Source organism: Cydia fagiglandana, chromosome 20 (assembly GCF_963556715.1).
Source record: "Cydia fagiglandana chromosome 20, ilCydFagi1.1, whole genome shotgun sequence".
Taxonomy (NCBI): domain Eukaryota; kingdom Metazoa; phylum Arthropoda; class Insecta; order Lepidoptera; family Tortricidae; genus Cydia; species Cydia fagiglandana.
In genome coordinates this window covers 6814083-6834900 of record NC_085951.1, presented here as the reverse complement: position 1 = coordinate 6834900, position 20818 = coordinate 6814083, and the positions used below count along the sequence as shown (strand labels likewise).

The following is a 20818-nucleotide window of genomic DNA, read 5'->3' as shown; positions in this document are numbered from 1 at the left end:
GACGGGGATCACCTTTGTGTTATAAATGTTCAAAGTCATACAGCAATCGCATATTAAAGACACGTTTCATGACAAGCGACTGGTACGAAATCCATGTTGAGAATGAACAAATCGTCGACTTTTTCATCGCAGTGCGCGCAGTGAATTTTCTGCGATATATTACAGCGCGATTCTAAAATCGTGTCGCAAAAATTAAAATCGTGGTGCGCGCTTGGCCTATAATACCTTAAATGTATACTCCTTCAATTTGAATTTAGAACTCATTATTATTTTTTATTTGATTTTGTTTCTAGTTCTATGCCATATTATTTAGAACTTTAGAATAGACTTTAATATTATTTGGAACTGCTAAAAAACAAGATCGGCTTACTTTAAATATTTCGTCAATTTTACCTTTGTTTCTAAAAACTGTGATATTTAACTGTCATATACTATTAATGTCTTCCAAAATTATTTTCTCGTAACAGGACTGAGGGGCTACCGCGAAAACCGAAATTCGCAATTTGCGGGGATCTTTCTCTTTTACTCCAATGAAGGCGTAATTAGAGTGACAGAGAAAAATGCTCGCAATTTGCGAACTTCTATTTTCGCGGTTATAGCCCTGAATCTTGTTGCTCACCGATCCGTTCAAAAATATACATAAGTACTGAATATAATTAATAGATATTATAATTATACAACATCGGTGAAGGAAAACATCGTGAGGAAACCTGCATACATCTGCGAACAAATTCAAAGGTGTATGTGAAGTCCCCAATCCGCATTGGGCTAGCGTGGGGACTATAGCCCAAGCCCTCTCGCGCTCGAGAGGAGGCCTGTGCTCAGCAGTGGGACGTATAAAAGCTGAAATGATGATGATGATGATAATTATACAATTAATACAGAAATGTAATGGTACTTAATGAAAAGGAATATTGTGTATATTGTTTCGACGAATCAGATACTCTCAATAAAATCTATACATGAGGCCAAAGCTGTTCATAAATATTAAATGACTTTATTATCTCTATACGCCTTACTAACTCTATGTGCTCTATTGTGGAAAAAAAACACAACGACAGTCAAGAACGGAATTCTTAATTTGAATTTTTCACATTTTTGAGATGCCTAGTCCATTGGTTGGAAAGCCCGTTCGAAATTGAAACTTATTTGCAATATAATAAGGTCGTATTTTGTAGATGTCTCTCATACTTATATCTCATACTAGTAGGCTATTGAGATAAAATTAAATATCCCACAAAAATAAGCAAGCAGGATTAAACTTTGTGTCAAAGACATAAGTCATAAATTTCAATGCCAAAGTTTTAACTAAGGATGTTTCTCGCTAAATATGAATTGACCAGTGTAAGCATCAGTTAGCTAGCCCTAAGCAACCAAAGGTCAAGCTGCAGTTGAAAAACTAATAAAGATAAAGTTAAGCTGATAATTTTCCCGCCGTCTCCATGCTTCTTTAAGTTGGGTATTGACTGGTCAGCTGCCTGTTATCTATAGTTTTCGCTAAAATCGCCAGGACAGAGGTGAAAATTTTTGTATGAAAACTTGCAACTTTAAATGCATTTTTTGACGAAACTATTGCAGTCTAAAATGAAGTCAAAATCAGTCCGTCGACTCAATTTTTTGCAAGCTTTCTAATGGTACCCCACACGATTCTTACAAATGAAAAAAGTTTCAGTCTACCCCTCTCAACCCCCTAAATTTCCCCCTTTAATAAGAAATAAGCAGTTTTGACTTATTTACAATATGAGTGGTGGTAATTGCTATAACTGTTCCAAATTTTAGGTATCTATGTCAAACGGTCTCTGAGAAAAACGTATTTAACTGATTTGCAAGACCGAAGTGATCCCATAAGTGTTCCGTAAACAAAGTTTTGTACGGAACACTAAAAATGACAGTTAAAATTACCAGCACTTCCAACTTGCATGTTGTTCGCTCCAGCTCCGAGGAAGTTCACATTTTGGGCAAAAGCGTAGGCTTCTTGAATCTGCACCGCTGTAAATTTAATTAATACATTTTACAACAACTGCCACAGTAACATAGTTAAAATTAATTAGTTTAGTTATACTTTACTTTAAAGACCAACTCTTTAGACATTAATCGAATTTCGCCATGTGGCTATACAGGGAGATCAAGTTGATTACCTTTTGTCAGTGTTCTGTTTTGCTTTTTTTGTACTAAAACTGGGATCCCCAAACTACTCCCGCGGGCCGAATCCTGCTCGCGGACCCTCCTATAGGCCCGCGGAAAGGAAGAAGGAGAGCTGACGGTTACTTATACAATCCGGCTCGCGTAAATGGACCGGCAGCGGCAAAGGTCTCACCCGGGGCCATGAGTGGTCTTCGAGTCAAAAAACCTAGACCGCTGTACCTACCTACAAAACTTTTTGCACTTTTTATCAAAAAGTAACTTAGTCCAACTTGCACAATCCCACTAACCCGGGGGTAAGCGGTTAAACCGTCAACTCAGTGTCAAATTGTACTGGTAACCATGGTAGGTAACTCCAGGTTTAACCAGTTAACCCCGGATTAGTGGAATGGTGTAAGTGGGCCTTACCAGTCAAATACGGCATCTCCGAGAACCACATGGTGGAGAACAGAACGTCGGTGATCTTGTTCTTCTCGACCACCTGGATGGCGGGCACCTGGAACATGAGGTCGAAGCAGATGTAGTGGCCGAAGGTCACGCCGAAGTCGGTGCTGAAGAGCCCCAGGTCCGGGTGAAGAGCTGGGGTGCGGGTGAACTCGCCGAAGAGGTTTATCTTGCGGTACCTGGTGTAAAACATGTTCGTAACATTCTGATTTTGGAATGAAGTACAAAAAAGCTAATGTTACTATAGAACAAAGGGTTTTTGATAGAACTAAGAGTTCGTTTGTGACTCAAATTACTATAATTAATGATCTAGGTACGTAATTTGTCATATAATATACTACCTATCACCACAGAATAAATATAGTACTGCCGTAGGTACAGAAAAGAAACCCTACAAAACCGAAGTTTGACGGTGGTTTAGGCAGACATGGCACGGCCCCGTGTATTAAGCGATAACTAGATTGTTCAGCGCTAAGAAATTCACATCAAACTACTTTTCTGGCGACTTGGGTATGAAAGAGGACTCGGAAGATATATAATATCAATTCCTAACCATAAAGCCTAGCCATAAATAAAAATATCCACTGTCTAAAAAGTTTTTGCACTAACCATTTTAATTGATGTTTTGATCTGTGTACTGGTAATCCCCCCGAACCCACAACTCACCTGTCAATAACAGCACCAGTTCTGTCAAAAATGACATTGGTATTAAAGAGATACTCTTTCTCCTCCGGACAGTACTCCTCCGAGTCTTCTGCGATGGTGGTGCAGTCCATGACCTCCTGCACGTTGATGAGGACGTAGATCTGGTGCTGTCTGGCTGCTGCCGATATGCTGACCATAATCTGGAAAGTGAGAGTACTTATTGAGTCTGCAAACTCTACATTTTGAACACATTCATTGCCACCCAGCCAAACAAGACATCCGCGGCCTGCCGCAACAATTTTGTCATATAAAGCAGTAGTACCACGATCCTGACTATCGGGTCGTCCGGCCTGGGAACGCAATCATAAAATACCCGATAGTGGGGTTTTCGGCACTGAACGTGTTAATAATTAAAAACAAAGATTTTAACTGACGGGTGCGTCGAATATTCGCCTAAGTTTTGCTCTATATTCCTACCACATGGTGTAAAGTGTATTAGCACCGTCGGCAACGAGACTTCCGACCACTGCGACCTTGGTAGTTTCCGAGTAGAAATCTATTGCGGTAGGTATCTATTCCTTGGTAGGGGCAAGGACAGGGTGATAAAGTTCAACTTGTGGTAGCAAAACTAAGACTTGGGTCTTGATTTTGATAAGCTCTCATGGATTTAAAAACTTTCGGTTACCATTCTGTGTAGTGGTAAGGTGATAGAAGTTTGGAGTTCATAATCTATAATCTATACGGGCGCTAAGTGGGCGGGTGGTTAGGTAATTATTATTGTTAGCCCTTCAAGACAAGAATTACCTCATCATAACTTGTAGGTTGCAGAGCCGGTATAGGCTGTTGCTTCAGCAGGCCATATATGGGCACATCTACCCTGCGGTCGCCTCTGGTAAGTGTCATCTCTGGAAATACTATGATGTCCGCATTCTAGAAAAACGATGTTATAAAATGTTAATTTCTAACCCATATGATTAGGTACGGTAATCTAAACACATTTTCAAGAAGTTCAAAGTTTTAAAATATATACGCGAACTAAGTGTAAGTACCTACCTATTAAATTATGACAAAAATAATATGTACAAAGTTCCGACCGACCACAATAAGTCGTTATGAAACTTTACTACGTGTATGCAGGTATTCATAGCAGGTTAGAATAAGTATAATATTTATTTGAAAAGAACCATATAATATCAATATCCTGTGGCCCCAAAACGCAACGATTTTGATAGCCCACGACTGAGTGCCAGTGTTCTTTTAAATGTCAAACTTCTATGAAATTATGACGTATAAATAACACTTGAACTGCGTGGCTATCAAAATCACTGCAGCGTTTTCTTGGTCTAACCACAGAATAAATAATAGTACTAGGTACAGAAAACTCACTCTCTAACAAAACGCGTCTGTCACGATCAGCACAGATATGGCCGCTAGGTGGCGACAGCGCCACGCGCGGCTTATGGCAAACCCCAAAATTGGTGTCGAACGAGACGAACGAGTGAGCCACGCCTGCCACGACTCAGTGCCAACTGTGTTCTTTTAAATGTCAAACTTCTATGAAATTATGACGTATAAATAACACTTGAACTGCGTGGGCTATCAAAATCGCCGCAGCGTTTTCTTGGTTTAACTCTATAAAGTAAATATTGCCGCCCCACCTGGTCTGCCGCCTGTGCGATGAGCTGCACATATCTGGCGAGGTTCTGGTCGACGTCGGCGGAGACCTCGAACTCCACCACGGCTCCGACGTAGCTGTCATCCTCCGGTGTGGATCTCTGCACCAACAACAATATAAAACAATGATTTAAACATTCACGATTTTTACACATTATTAAATTGTACAACGGGACTTATCCGCCTATTTAAATTTTAAGATTAACCTCGGACGTTTCGAGGACGGCGTTGTTCCCGAGGTGTAAATCTTAAATACGCGATTAAGTCCCGTTGTACAATATAATAACAACAATTGTCGTCCTTTCTTGTAATTTAACACATAGATTAGCAACAACAATCACTAATTTGTTGCTATGTGTGTAGTGATGTATCAATAAAGCATAGGTACGCATTTTAAGTCTTGTAAACATTGTAAATAATAAGAGATTGAATGCGTACTTCACTAGTTTCACTGCTATATTCTGTGTAATTGTTTACGGTCAGTGACTTCTTTTGTTTTTAATTCTGTAAAAATATTTTGGCAAAATGTTAATTTGTTACCTATGCTATGTTGTTTTTTTTTGGATCAATAAACTAGTATATACTATGTGGTTTGTTTGTCAATTTAACTCCTGTTAAGGTAAAGTTACATTAATTCAGTTAATAGTTGATTAATTTGTATTATATTAGTTTAGTTACTTAATTTAGTCAATCTACTTATGAATCAGTTAATTTTGCACATTGATAAGATAATATGATATAGTTAAGTCGAGATTAGGTAACAAGCAAATAAGAGTCTGAACCAAAATAACTACCTGATCGGATGACACAGCTAAACAAAGAAAACACACTGAAGACATGAATATTCTGGCCCACATCTCAACATTAGTGTTTTATCGAAGAATTGGCGTTTTTTTTAACCACATTTACGAACAAAACTAAATGAATACCACCACTTAGATCCACAAACAAAGACCCACTGAGAAGCATCAGCTGATATTGTCATTCTTCCTACTCAGAACTTGTTTGCCGGTAATCGATTCGACTTATATCACCCGTCTCATTCACACGCGTTTTAAGTGTAGAGGACAGAAATGACGCATCGTATGATGTAGCGGACATTCGATTAGAATACGCTGCAGGGTAATGTTTATTTTTGTTAATATAAATAACCGATTACATGTGAAGTTCGCGCATTCGTTACTACAGCAGAAAGTTGTCATCATTGACTGCAATTTTGAATCGTAATTCAGCGACAGAAAGTCTAAAGTTCAACAAAATCACAATCGAGTCTTTTTTCAATTCAAGTCTGTACGAGTGTACGTAACAAATTTGTACCTTGTCTTCTAATGAATAAAGTTCAAATTTGTCATTACATCTACATATATACTATCGCCGGAGACAATGTGAAAAGGTAGTAAGTAAATCAAAGTACTTAGATCTACATTCTACTAAGAATTAGAGGTAGGTATAAAATAAATAAAACATATGCGGATATACAATGTGTGAGACGTACCTGAAAAGACAACGGCAGCAGACAAACTAATACGACGCAAAACAAACGATATTGTGCCGCCATTATTATCTTGACAATCAGACACGATTATTTATTTAAAGTTTATTCGTCAAATCCAGCTAGCTATGTGTGCTGGAGTTTGAACGAAATAAAGGGCACTCGTAACATGCTGTGCGCTTTTATGTCTCCTCAGAAGGAGATAAGAAAAGTATGCATAACACCTAACACCACGGATAAGTCGCGGAAAATGACGTACCGGTTAATTCTGCCTACAGATCAATGTCCAAAGTAGTATAACATAGTATTATAGGGTTAAGATAATCAGTTCATCCACATTAGCTAACACTGGACTAACTATATGTTTACCTACCTACTTATGGTCTTATTACTTGGTTAAGAATTATATACTCGTATATTCATGAGTTTCCTGACAGAATTTTTTTCCACATAATAAACTGAATTATCATCTCCTCCTTTCCTTAGCCTTAGCTTATAATATTTAGTACCTACACATATTTTCTTGATATAATCACTTACCTACTTTTAAAATAAACTCATTTATCCACGGATAACGCTAAAAACATACGTTCAAGGCCACTAATTTTTAATTTACATCTATAGAATTTATTTATTACTTTACTAATTTCCTTTATTATTTAGGTCATTCACTGGATTTTACGGTGGTTTTTGATGGTTATGAAATGGTTTTGATACGACATTAAAGATTTTTGAATTGGACAGTTTTGAATGATTCACGGTTAGTTTCAATAGACTTATATCGACCGGGATATGATCCCTGATTAATATTAGGAGATCGAAAACAATATATAAGGTAGGTAATCACGGTTCATATCCCGGTCGATAATAAAGCTCACGTTGGTGAAATGAAGTTAAAGTCGTGCGTGAGATGCGCGCCAATTACCAAGACGATCGTCAAGCTTGTATCAAAACCAATTCGACACCATAACAGATTCTTAAATCTCCATCGGCCTCACGGTCGTAACACTCGTAACGTTACGTCGTCGTCGTAGCACCATGGGTTCTCCCTGTATGTAGCTAAAATGATTCGTAAAGGTGAAACGTGATTAGCGCTGAATTGTTTAGATACGTCATTTATTGGACGACAATGGAAACGAATAATGTAAAACATGACTAGGTCAACGCTTCACGCGGGGAGATCCCTGTTCATTAGTAGTACATATGCGAGTCATATTAAGTAGTAGTAGACCTTTATTAGGCCTCCTAGGTAATGGAAACAGAGTCAGAGTAGTTATTAAACATTTATATTATTAGATAAATATAGATCAAAGTAATATTGTTTTTAATTCCGCGATAGGCCATTATCTCAAAATGGATAAAGTTCTCTTCGATATTTCGATCAGTCATCACATCATTATATCATTCATTTTCATATACGATATTTTATCAGTCTCACGATGTTATTATCTAAATAATATCAAATTGACACTAATCCTCTTGTTCCTAAGATTTTTCTCAAATTTCCATAAATCTGTTCAAAATTGCATATTTTCGACTACACCGATAAGGTCTTTTCATTCCGCCGCATCTGGTGGTATATTTTCGAACTCATTTTGCGTATAATAATTTTTAAAATTACGTCACATCCTAAAATAAATAATCTTTAGTGCCGGGTAACATTGTTGTAGGTTGTTATTAAACCTTAGGAGATAAGAATTAGATTTAATTAATGCAGGTGTCGGCGGCACTTTTTGGTTGATTTCTCTCATTATTACTAAATTTAAATTTCCCTAGGGACGATATATCATCCTACGCGCGTACATTTTTTTTTAATTTGCCGCTCTTTAGTACTGACGGAGCTTGCTTGACAGAGTTTATATAAATTGGTGACACAGGTATTGCACAGGTACTACTGACTTCAAAGTCAAATGTCCTTCCTTTGAAGGTCTATTTATAATTATATAAGGCAGAGCAGAGGGAATATATTTCCCACCCGATTTTGAACTATATTTAAAATTTCAAAAGAGTTCAAAAAAGGGTTCAATTTAGCTTTATTTCTGACACCACTAGGTATGCTTTATAAATTAAAGGTTCAATAAAGTGCCTGAAAATCATTAGAATATAAAAATTCTTATGATTTGTTAGTTATATCTGGCCAACAACTTTGTTCGTAGAAAAAAAGCGCGAATTTAAATTTAAATTTCCTATGAGATGATAACCCTTCGCGCGCACTTTTTTTAAATTTCCCGCTCTTTTCTATTGATAGAACTTGCTTGACAGAGTTTACCTATTCAGATGGATTGAAAACGCAGCCAGAGACAAGATTAAGATAACACATATCACGTATAGTATGACTGAACCTAAACTGATATGATAAGTTATCAGTACAAACTACATTATTCTTACTATAATCCCCTTGTTCCTGAGATTTTCTTAAAATATACTTGCTTCTGTAAAAATAAGTCTGTTTTTAGTTTCTCCGATAAACTTTTTCAAAATCGACGTTTCGGCCGGTATTTTTTAATTTATATTTTGTTTACATTTGCGTTTGAAATGACGTCATGTAAACAAAATGATAACCGATTACATCCGTACCTACTGATGCCACATGTATATTGGATTAATTGTTTGTTATGACTAATGAAGTGGAAGTGGGAGTTGGAAGGGGTAGACCTCGGCGGACTTTCTCTGATCAGATCGGGGAAATCCTGAAGAAAGGCCAGGTCAAGAGCACCCTGAACCGGCGAGCGTGTATGAGGAATGTTATGAATGTGAAGGAAGCGAAAGAGGTACGTCAGGATCGTAGTAAGTGGAAATCCGTGGTCTCTGCCTACCCCTCCGGGAAATAGGCGTGATTATATGTATGTATGTATGTATGACTAATGACTTATGATGTGATGGATTCGTGTATAGCTACGAATACATAATTTATTAATTTTATAATATTTATATTATTAGGTACTTGTTCCGGTTTCCTCAACAAATAATGTAAAATGTGCTTCACATTACTTTAATGTTTAAAATGAATTATGAACTAATAAGGAATACTTAAACAGTCTAATTGTAATCTTCTTAGCAAACTACACATAAGTATACGCTCTTTCGTACGTATATGATTGTGAGGTAAATAAAATTAGGAATTTCGTAGCCTCGAAGTCAAAATATTTTTTTTGTCAGATTTCCAAGTAACTATAGAACAAGGTTCAAATTTAAATTGTAAATGAAATAAATACATGTGTATATTTTAAGGCGTTTACTATAAATAAAATAACAGCGGTTCAACATACAACTATATTGAAATAGATATTCTACTTGTCACAGTCACGATTTGGCTTAAATTTACAAAAAGGCATGATGCAAAAATGCAAATATTATATACAAATCATCTTAATAACTAATTAAATGTCAAACAATTGTAAGATTGAGATTGCAATGTCAACTAACTTTAATATTCAATGGTAACAGTTTTAGTTTTGAGGTACTCGTTCAGTGCGTCTTGACCTGGAAAAAAAACAATTTGAGTTAATATATAATATTGAAGATTGCAACATCAGTATCTGGACCTCAACAAGTGGGTCGAATGTAATAGTTCCATGGGAAATTTTATTGTAGTTATATTTTGAACTTTTCACGTTAATATTCCGGCCCTATAAACAAAATTAAATCAATTAGCTGTCGATATCTAACTTTTACATATATCTGTTATTGCACTTGCACAGTCAGGCGTGGCTTACTCCGCGATTTCGTCGCTTTGCTACAGGTAGCTAAAAGTACATCCGTTTGACCCCAATTTTGGGGTTTACCATAAAGCCGCGCGTGGCGCTGTCGCCACTTAGCGGCATATCTGTGCTGATCGTGACAGACGCGGTTTGTTAGAGAGTGAGTCTTCTGTACCTTGTACTATTATTTATTCTGTGACAGAGTGCAAGTAGCTTGCACAATGGCGCGGGTAACTGGCGCAAGCAGTATACACATATTGCATAGGAAAATATTAGATTCTCTTATTTCTCCACTTGAACGCGCGATTTACTTGTAATTGTGACACATAAAAAAATGGTCAGTAACTAAAGTGTGTTGTTGCCAGTACCACTGGATAAATCATAGTACTAGTGACAGAAGGTTCACTCTCCAACAAAACTCGTCTATACACTGGATATGACCGCAAGGTGGCGCAAGCGGCAACTACTACTGCTAGACACTAAAACTGGTGTGGGCCGCATGTACTACTAGCGACGCGGCGAACGCTGACGTCATCAAAGTTTTATATTGACTTAAGTAGGTATATTTAAAACCCACCTAAGTCCTTCCCGAAGCCGGACTGCTTGAACCCGCCGAAGGGCGCGGCCACGTCGGTCTTGTTGTACGTGTTCACGAACACGGTGCCCGCGTCCACGCGCTCCGCGAACTGCAGCGCGCGCGACACGTCGCGGGTGAACACGCCCGACGCCAGACCGTACTCGGTCGCGTTCGCGCGCCGGATCACGTCGTCCAGGTTTCTGAAAGGAAACGATCATTAGAATTGCAGATCTTACAAGAGCACTAGCGATCAAGCGCTGGCAACCTAGCGGTAAGAGCGTGCGACTTTCAATCCGGAGGTCGCGGGTAAACCCCGGCCACAGACAAAACATCCTCCAGACTGAGCATAGTCGCGCTACCCCCTCTGCCACGCATACGGTAATTTTACTCCATGTTCGAGTCGAAAGTGTCTTTGTGTGACGTCCGTGTCTTTGAACGGACCAATCACGGCACGGGACTTCGCTCACCTCGTCCCGCGCACCCCCGCATTTTTGGCATCATCGGTTGCATGAAATAATTGCTCTAAACTCGGTCTAGAGGATTCCTAGTCTATGACCCCGGCTCGTACCAATAAGTTGGTCGCGGATTAAACCCCGGCTCGTACCAATTAGTTTTTCGGAACTTATGTACGAAATATCATTTGATATTGTACCAGTCGCTTTTCGGAGAAGGAAAACATCGTGAGTAAACCGGACTAATCCCAACCAAATAAGGCCTAGTTTACCCTCTGCGATGAAAGGTCAGACAGCAGTCGCGTTATACCGGCATTTTGCCACGGCTCATGGGAGCCTGGGGTCGGCTTGACAACTAATCCCAACACTTGACGTAAGCACTAGTTTTTACGAAAGCGACTGCTATCTGACCTTCCAACCCAGACGGAAAACTAGGCCTTATTTTAATTAGTCCGGTTTCCTCACGATGTTTTCCTTCCAAGTAATATAAATAGTCATCATCATCATCATCTCAGCCATAAGACGTCCACTGCTGAACATAGGCCTCCCCCTTGGACCTCCATACGTCCAACCAACCAACCGGCACGTATATAAATAGTAATCTAGACTATTTAATCGAGTTTATTCGTCCTAAGTTACTTACTTGCTGCTAAACTTGCTAATGATCATGATGGGCCCGAAGGACTCCTCCTTGGCGATGAACATGTCGTCGGTGACGTCAGTAAAGATGGTTGGCTGGAAGAAGTAGCCGGGCCGGTCCACGCGCTTACCGCCCAGGACTAGACGCGCGCCTTCTTTTACGCCGGCTTCGCAAAACTGTAGAGAGAAAGAAATGAAGATAGTGTTAAAAATGTTTGCGACTAACTTCTACCTATTCAGTATTTAGCCAAGTACCATATCGCTGGCCCAATATTACAGGGTTCCGTTTTCAGGTGTAACATTTTCAAGATAGTTGAAATTCGACTTAATGTCACTATGACAATGTCCAAATTCCAGTTCGATAAAAGTGAAACATAACCCTGTAATATTGGGCCAGCGATATGTGTTTAAGAACACCGCAACAGATACATTTGCATATTAAGGCGTTGAACATTTTAAAGTGCAGATAAGCGATCAGGTACATAGTATCCATCGAAATATATGTGAGTATCATGTAGTAGTATATTCATTGTATATACATATTTTGTATGTGTATTGTATAAGTTTATTATGTTTTTCAGTTGTTTGCAATAGTTCCTAATTAAATTCTCTCTTCTTGCACCATTTTTATTACATCTCTGTTTAATCCTATGGTTGACTGGTAGAGAATGCCTTTAGGCATTAAGTCCGCCAATTGTACATTTTATTTGTATTTTGTGCAATAAAGTTTAAATAAATAAATAAAAGTATTTAGAAGCACTCTGTGTAGTTGTTAGTAAGCAAATGTCCACTTTTAACCACGTGTAAATATGTACACTTTCCGGAGATTATTTACCAAGATCATTCAGTACTGGATCATGGTCCCTTGGAGTTGAAGTGTTAATGAACATACCTCGACAAGTTTGTCCATGTGCGCCTTATGGTTCTGCGGTCCGTGCGAGGTGCCTCTGTTGAGCGGGTCTCCGATGGCTATCTTCCTGGTTTCCTCGACCACCCGCCGCAGGAACTCGTCGTGAATCGTCTCTTCAATGAACAGCCGGCCGGCGGCGATACAGTTCTCGCCCTTGTTGAAGAACACGGAGCCCATGCCCTGGGGAAAATAATGTTGATGTTAATTTGTTTTTATATAGCTGTATCTTTATTTAGCTGTATCTGTATTTAAATAAAAGTGAAAAAAATCTACCCTCAAATGGCTCCTTAAGCCAGTTGCGGGTAGATGAAAACTTTACATGATCACATAATGTAGGTTAGTCAGGTCGTTCAGAGACTGATCCAGGCGGTTTTGTATTTGGTTGGTTAAAGTTATTAGGTATACATTATGAATATATTTGGATATAAATACGTGAGTAGCTCACATTTCTGACAGCCTTGTCCAAGTCGCAGTCTTCGAACACGACCAGCGGTGACTTCCCTCCGAGCTCCAGAGATACCTTCTTCATGTTGGACGCGGCGCACGACTTCATGATGGTTTGGCCTGTGGATGAACAACATTTTATGATTCATACAATACAACAATATCTGGGAGATAACATACAAAAACTCAAAAATGCGCGTTTTCCCAGAGATAATGTAGCTAGATCGATTTTCGCCCCCGAAAAGCCCCATATAGCAAACTTTATCGAAATCGTTAGAGGATTATTTCATTTATATATATATTTATATAAATGGAATAATCATGCAGCCTACTTATAAAGAGTCAAACAGGACAAAATAATTGAAGTCTGTTATTATTTTAATTAAACGTATGAGATGGTGACATATTTTGTCCTACATAAATATGTTTAGCTTGAACAAGAATAGGCAGGCACCTACAAAATTTAGGAAATACACTGAAATATTCGCGCGATTGAAAATAAATTATTAAAGTTTCACGGAAACGTACGAACGGGTCACGCTATTTCAGTCAGTCTCGGTACAAAAAGTACTGAGGTCGACTAAAGTAGCCTGACAATTACGAACGTTTCCGAGAAAATACGATGGAATAGTAGATTGTTAACCAAGGGTGGAAAGTGAACCATTTCACCCGAGATATTTTGGCGCTCGAACGAAGAGAGAGCGCCAATAGTTCGAGGGTGAGATGGTTACTTTTACCCGAGTTAAACACTCTACTTTTCATTTCGACTATGAGGAAAGTTAAACATGAGAAATGTAGGTTTATTATTGGTAAGTATAATTCTTTAGAACAAATTATTAACAGATATATAGGTAAACCACATAACTATAAGTCACTCGAATCACTTGAAAATGTAAACGGCGCCAATTTCAGTCATGCGGAAGCTGATATCAATCAATCAATCAATCAATTTATTTAATTCAGACCATGTCCATAGTGTTAGTATACATTCCCTTAATATTATGTTAGTACTTAAACCTATACAAAATTATAACAAAATTAATAAATTATAACAACTTATATACTAAGCCTCTGGAGCCCATATGTACATCGTCCCAGTGTTTCCAGAAGGCGCAAGCAGGTGACTCTAACACTAGGCGCAAGAGGCTGTTGGAACTGTCACGCACGCGACGCATCAGAGAGGCAGTTCTGTTGCGTATTATCGCACCGAAGCTGTCAGTGTGCGCCTCCGCGAACATTCCGGACGCGCTGCAAAAACGAGGCAGTCCCAACAGCATCCTGAACCCATTGTTGTACTGGACGCGCAGGGCATTGAGGGCTCTTTTAGTATAATTTGTCCACAGGCTGCACGTGTAAAGGGTCTGGCAAAACGCTTTAAATAGCGTTACTTTGACATTCCCATTACACCGCGCAAACCTGCGAGACAACATATTACAACGCACCGCCAACGCCCTACGCTCCCTCTCTATATCTACGTCATCGTGGAGATTTTCGGTCACCCAGTGTCCGAGATACTTAAAGCGCGTCACCCTTTTAAGAGCGACACCACACAAGCTGACAGGTGGTAGTTCGTCAAAAGCCTTGTTACCTGCTTTAAAAACTAACAGTTCGCTTTTACTTGTGTTGTACCTCAGACCATGAGCGACCGCATAATCTTCACACACCTTTAAGAGTTTCACTAGCGCACTGACTGATGGACACAGCAGCACCATATCATCTGCGTAGCTAATGTTGTTCACCGTGGTGCCACCTATGGAACATCCGATCTTCGTGCCGCTGAGTCCAGCAATCAGCTCATCCATGTACAGATTGAATAAGCGCGGTGAGGTGAGTCCACCCTGCCTCACCCCGCACTCCAACCTGTACACGTCCGAGTGCGCGCCCGCCCATCTCACCTGGTTGGTTTGATGCCCGTACCAGTACCGAAACAGGTTAATCACCTCCTTCGGAGTGCTCGTGCCCTTTTCCATCTTATCCCATAGTATGTCATATGACACCGTATCGAACGCCTTCGACAGGTCCAAAAAGCAGGCAACTACGGGAGTTTTTCCTTCAACATAGTACTTAACGGTATGCTTGAAACAAAGAATGGCGCTCTCTGTTGACAGACCCGGTTTGAAACCAAACTGCGCGTCATGAGTTTGAATGTGCTTCGCCAGTAAGTTATCAAGCAGACCGTCAAGCACCTTGGCCACCGTAGTTGCCAGTGATATTGGTCTATAATTGGAACTATCGGAGGCGTTCCCAGTTTTGTTTTTTGATATTGGGACAACTATCGTTTTCATGAGATCCTCCGGAAGATGACAATGGCTGATACACAAGTTAAATAACAGTTTGAGCACTCGAGGTAAGTGAACACCCGCATGTACCAGGTGCTCTATACTGAGCCCGTCATGCCCCGGGGACTTCCCTCTGGTCATGGACTTAATGATGTGGTCAACCTCCTTATAAGAAAATCTTACTTGTACATCGGCGTGACGACCATCAGTAGAGAACACCTGAGCCATCCGTTCAGGGACCTGTTTTACAGTCTTGAAGGAAGCTCTGAACAGATTAGCGATGTCAACCGGTTCACAGAAGCCGTCAACCGCGGCAGGGACACCCGTTTTGGGATTTAATTTATTCGTGTGCTTCCAAAACTTTGCAAAGTCTTTGGCTTGGTGGTGAGTAGCTAATATGTCCATTTTAATTTGAGTCTGATTGTCCTGACACCACTTCAGCCTATCCTTGAATATTCTCCGAGAAGAACACATGTCTTCATAAAACGGCCCTGCCCTTGGTTTCCCAAACAGATGCCACTGCCGAAAGTACATCCTTGCACGCTCATGAGCTTCCCTCACGTACTTATTCCAACCGACAACCTGCTTGCGCTTACATTTCTTGTTCCTACGACTCAGTTTTGAGGCTATCTGCAAACAATTAATAATATCAGAGTATAACTTATCTAATACAATTTTATGGGAAATGTCATTACAAAACTTATTACTACAATTAATACATTCGCTAGGAAAGTCAATTTCTTTCAACTTTTCATTACATATTTTATTATACATATTTATTTGGTCTCTCTCGCCCCATACATAATCATTATAATTATTATTGCACACTGGTATAGCTATATTTACATTATTTATAGACATTTTAGTTTTAATAAAGACAGGAAAATGATCGGACCAGTAAATGTCGTAATTTACACCCACATTTGTAACAGTCAGCCAAGCTGCTTCAGTGACAAGGCAGTGATCCAGCCACCTCCTACAACCGTGGGCTTCACTCACATAGGTATACGTACCTGAATCACTGCCCAGCCACTCCAAGTCAGCGCAGCGCCACTCCTGTTCTGTACAAAAAGCATAAAGTTCCGAGTAAAATGGTTCACCCGGATGGGCATTAAAATTTCCGAGGATAAAAACACAGTCCGCATTCAATGACTCGATAATCGCACTGACTTCACTAATGCACTCAGTAAACTCGGGCAAGTTTGATGACTCATCAGTAGGCATATATACCGAGAATATTAACAACGAACGCTCGCCGATTTTACCACTGATAGCCGCCACGCGCACACTACTGCACTCAATCACCTTAACCGACGTAAACAATCCCTTCTTGTACATCAGAGATACGCCACCAAAAGGTCTTCCTCTTGATATGACCACACAATAATACCAACACATGTAATGCACTATACAATACTTTAAACTATTCTAAACACATATATCACCACATCCACACGCTAATAAACACATTACTATATATTCCGAATATTGAATCAGTATTTGAGGTTATGCTACCGCGTTGTACGCTATCGTATTACTTTACTAGCCAGACAAAGATTAATGTAACTAGGGATGGGGACTAAAACTAAATTTCTTAAATTAGGTCTCTTTAACGCGGGATCTCTTACAACTGGGCACGATGATTTTCTAATTGCAATGGATAAATATGACGCAGACATAGTCGCAATCAACGAATCGTGGATCAGACAGGGCCAGGAAAAACGAGCGCCGGTAGTTCCTGGATATAAATTTATCAACACTCCGCGACCCAATACTATGCGCGGAGGCCGCGGTGGCGGGGTAAGTTTTTACATTAAACACGGTGTGCGCGCGCGCCGGTCTACCCATCCAGTTGCAAATGTGGAACAAATGTGGTTATCTATGACACTTAATCATCGTAGTTTTATTGTAGGTACAGCGTATCGTCCGAACTGGATAAATGCAGACTTATTTTTTGATTCCCTGACAGAGTCCATAACTCACTTTTCCAAACATGACTATGTAATTTTACTTGGAGATTTTAATATCAATATGCTTGATACTGGTAATAGTAATGTAGCAAAATTCACAAGCTTTCTCGATTATCTGGGTATGAAACAAGTGGTGACAGAACCTACGCACTACTCAGTTGACAATGAGACTCTTATTGACGTGGTATGTACAAATGCACCTGTCAGCGAATTACGGGTTTCAAACATAACGGGTTCTCTCGGCCACTGTATGGTAACAGCCACCGTGCCAATTAAAAAACCCAAAACAATCCCGAAATTAATTACGTATAGGCCAATAAAAGATATTGATATTGCAGAATTTGATAGGGATTTGCAGTCTATACACTGGGAATCTATTTTGAATATCCATTCGGTCGAGTGTATGTTAGATTTATTCAATAAATTATTAATAACGTTGTTTGATAAGCACGCACCAATGAAATATTTAACAATAAGATAAAATCGTAACTTGCCCTGGATAACTAACACTATTAAGGTAATGATTGAGAAACGTAATGAAGCTCATTTGAAATATAGGAAGTCCAGAACAGATAGCAGCAAAAAATACTACAATGACTTAAAAAAGCTTGTTGTTAAGAGCATTTTTCATGAAAAACAATCTTATTATAATACCCAGATAAATTCTCAGTGTAGAGACTCGAAGTCCCTATGGAAAAATCTTAAAAAAACGGTATTAGATGACTCTAATAGCCGACAAGGTCTCTCTGATCGTTTTAATGACCCTAATATGATCAATGACCACTTTCTCAATGTTCCTGGTTGTGATAGGGTTTCGCTGTCAACAATAATGGACTTTGAGTGTAACCGATTTGGGGATACAATTTTCAGTCTTAAACCTGTCGACGAGCAACAGGTTGGAAAATATATATTATCTGTTACAACGAATGCGGTTGGTGTTGACTCTATCTGTAGGGACATGGTTGTGCTCACATTACCCCGTACATTATCTGTGATCACAGCTATTATTTATAGGTCAATTCTTACCGGTGAGGTGCCAGCTATCTGGAAATCTGCTTTGGTTACTCCATTGCCTAAGGTGGATAATGCATATGAACTTAAAGACCTTAGGCCAATAAGCATATTACCATTCTTATCTAAGATACTAGAAAAAGCTGTTTACGATCAATTATACCAGTATGTAGAGGACACAAATATCCTACCTCAAGTGCAATCAGGCTTTCGTAAGGGAATGGGTACCATAACTGCTCTAATTGATGTCGTTGATAATGTTCTTTCTGAACAGGATTCAGGTAAGGGTACCTGTTTGGTACTTTTAGATTTTTCGCGCGCTTTTGACTGTATAAATATTGCCTTGCTACTCTCAAAACTGAGTTACTATGGAGTAGACTTAAAGTCATTAGCTTGGTTTAGTAGTTACCTTGGTGAGCGAACGCAGTCTGTCAAACTGTATAACGAAAATGGTACTCCATCGGTTTCTGACGCCAGATCTTTAACCCGGGGAGTCCCCCAGGGCTCTATACTTGGTCCATTGTTATTTATTATTTACTGTGCAGATATAATAAAAAGTATTAATTACTGCAAATACCACCTATATGCTGATGACGTACAACTGTACTTTTCAACCCGTCCTAGTGATCTAGCCGAATCAATTGACAAAATAAATGCGGATCTGGAAAGTATATCTACTTGGGCAGATAAAAATGGATTATTACTGAACCCTCTCAAATCCAAGTTTATGGTATTAGGTTCTAAATCACAAAGATCAAAAATTTTGGATCTTGACCCAAAGATAAAAATAGGAGGTTCATTAATAGAACGAGTGGAGGAGGCTAGGAACTTAGGGCTCGTGATCGACAGCCAGTTGCGGTTCGAAAAACATGTGAATGAGTTGGTCAAGTCGTGCTTTTTTCGCCTGAAAGTCTTATACCAAATTCGAAACCTCTTAAGTGAACAAGTACGTAAGACTCTATGCGAATCACTAGTTCTCTCCAAACTAAATTACGGGGACATAGTGTATGGGCCACGTCTTCAAGAAAAAACTCGTCGTCTTATACAGCGAGTTCAGAATGCCTGTTACCGTTTTTGTTATTCAGTCCCGCCTAGGAGTCACATTACACCGCATCTAAATAAGGCTTCAATACTTAATATGACATCTCGCAGACACCTACACCTTGCAAGTCTTTTATTTAGTGTCCTGAACGACAAAAAACCGGAATATTTATATTCGAAAATACATGTTTCTTCATTCCACAGACGACATGGTACTAGATCCACCAGGCGTTGTCTTTTAGAAACACACCCACACAAAACTGTCGCTTTTACGGGCTGCTTCCGGTATCTCGCAACCAAGTGCTGGAATAATATCCCTCCACCATTAAGATGTCTTAAAACAAAACAATCCTTCAAGTTTCATTTTAAAATATACCTTTTAAATAAACAAAATATAGGAATTCCGCACGGGTATCTGGTTGCAGATTACCGGATCTAGTCTGTATATACAAAATACTTTATGTTATTGTAGGCCGTTTTTTATTCCTCGTCTGATATCATACTATACACTAACAGGCACCACACTTTTACACAATCCGTAGGTACTAAGACAATGATTATTATTTAATAGGCAAGTTTTAAATATTTTTGTATTTTTATATTATTATTATTATTTTATACATCGATAATCTGTCCGTGATCTGGGTGCTGGCAGAATCATCAGTGCTTCACCCGAAAGAGTGGAGCGTATTGCTGAGCCAGAACCCGTTTGTTTTGCTGCAACGCACACAGCACTTTTACCTATTGATACATCTTGTTCCTGATTTTAGTTTTAGTTTGATATTGTTATTGTTTCTGTTTTTTCTATCAATGTGTGTATTGTGGCAAGCTAATAAATGGTTATCTATCTATCGATCTATCTATCTATATGAGAGCTTATAATATGGCATATATTGCTGTTAACCGTTGCTCGAAGTAAAAATTAAAAAAAAAAAACTTTCCACCTTAGGGTGGGAAATGCAATTTTCCACCCGGTTATTAGCTTATGAAAGGTAAACTTTCCGTGAGATGAAAAACAACTACGCACTACATCTGTAGCGGTTTTGACTAGCGTATACTAACCAATCTCTGTGCTGCCAGTGAACCCTAGTTTCCTGACTAGGGGATGGTCGGCTAAGGCCTGGCCGCAGACGGCGCCGCTGCCCGGCAAGATGTTGATGACGCCAGGGGGAATGCCGGCTAGGACTGATAGTTCGGCGAACTTGAGCGCCGTCAGGGGACATACCTGGAAGATAATTTGAAGTATAGAAAATAATTTCTAAGAATCAACATAATAATTTTTAAGAAGAAGAATTTCATAAGGATCAACATAGTTTTTGTACGGAGTACATGAGATATTATTCACTATTATAGTCTGTATCTTTATAGTTCGTTTTTTTTAGCATTAGAAAGAACTT

The 20818-nt window shown here is 39.2% G+C and overlaps 2 protein-coding genes across 6 annotated transcripts in view; both read right to left on the bottom strand.

Moving 5' to 3' along the window:
• LOC134674523 (vanin-like protein 1) overlaps positions 1–20818 on the bottom strand; it is an 84619-nt gene that overhangs the window by 12891 nt on the left and 50910 nt on the right. For 3 of the 4 annotated variants that reach the window (XM_063532624.1, XM_063532621.1, XM_063532623.1), the window contains exons 2-7: positions 6401–6466; positions 4890–5006; positions 4036–4161; positions 3253–3431; positions 2551–2765; positions 1903–1989 (exon numbers count right to left, since the gene is read on the bottom strand). In XM_063532624.1, the coding sequence (XP_063388694.1) occupies positions 1903–1989; positions 2551–2765; positions 3253–3431; positions 4036–4161; positions 4890–5006; positions 6401–6463 (787 nt within the window). In that variant the 5' untranslated portion in view covers positions 6464–6466. Of the gene's footprint in view, positions 1–1902; positions 1990–2550; positions 2766–3252; positions 3432–4035; positions 4162–4889; positions 5007–5699; positions 5851–6400; positions 6467–20818 lie in introns of those variants that run through there. The other variant, XM_063532622.1, reaches the window with a different exon arrangement.
• Positions 9657–20818, bottom strand: part of LOC134674512 (cytosolic 10-formyltetrahydrofolate dehydrogenase) — a 37065-nt gene continuing 25903 nt past the window's right edge. For both annotated transcript variants that reach the window (XM_063532605.1, XM_063532606.1), the window contains 6 exons: positions 20484–20646; positions 13122–13240; positions 12659–12856; positions 11771–11943; positions 10676–10875; positions 9657–9880 (listed from right to left, as the gene is read on the bottom strand). In XM_063532605.1, the coding sequence (XP_063388675.1) occupies positions 9825–9880; positions 10676–10875; positions 11771–11943; positions 12659–12856; positions 13122–13240; positions 20484–20646 (909 nt within the window). In that variant the 3' untranslated portion in view covers positions 9657–9824. The remainder of the gene's footprint in view (positions 9881–10675; positions 10876–11770; positions 11944–12658; positions 12857–13121; positions 13241–20483; positions 20647–20818) is intronic.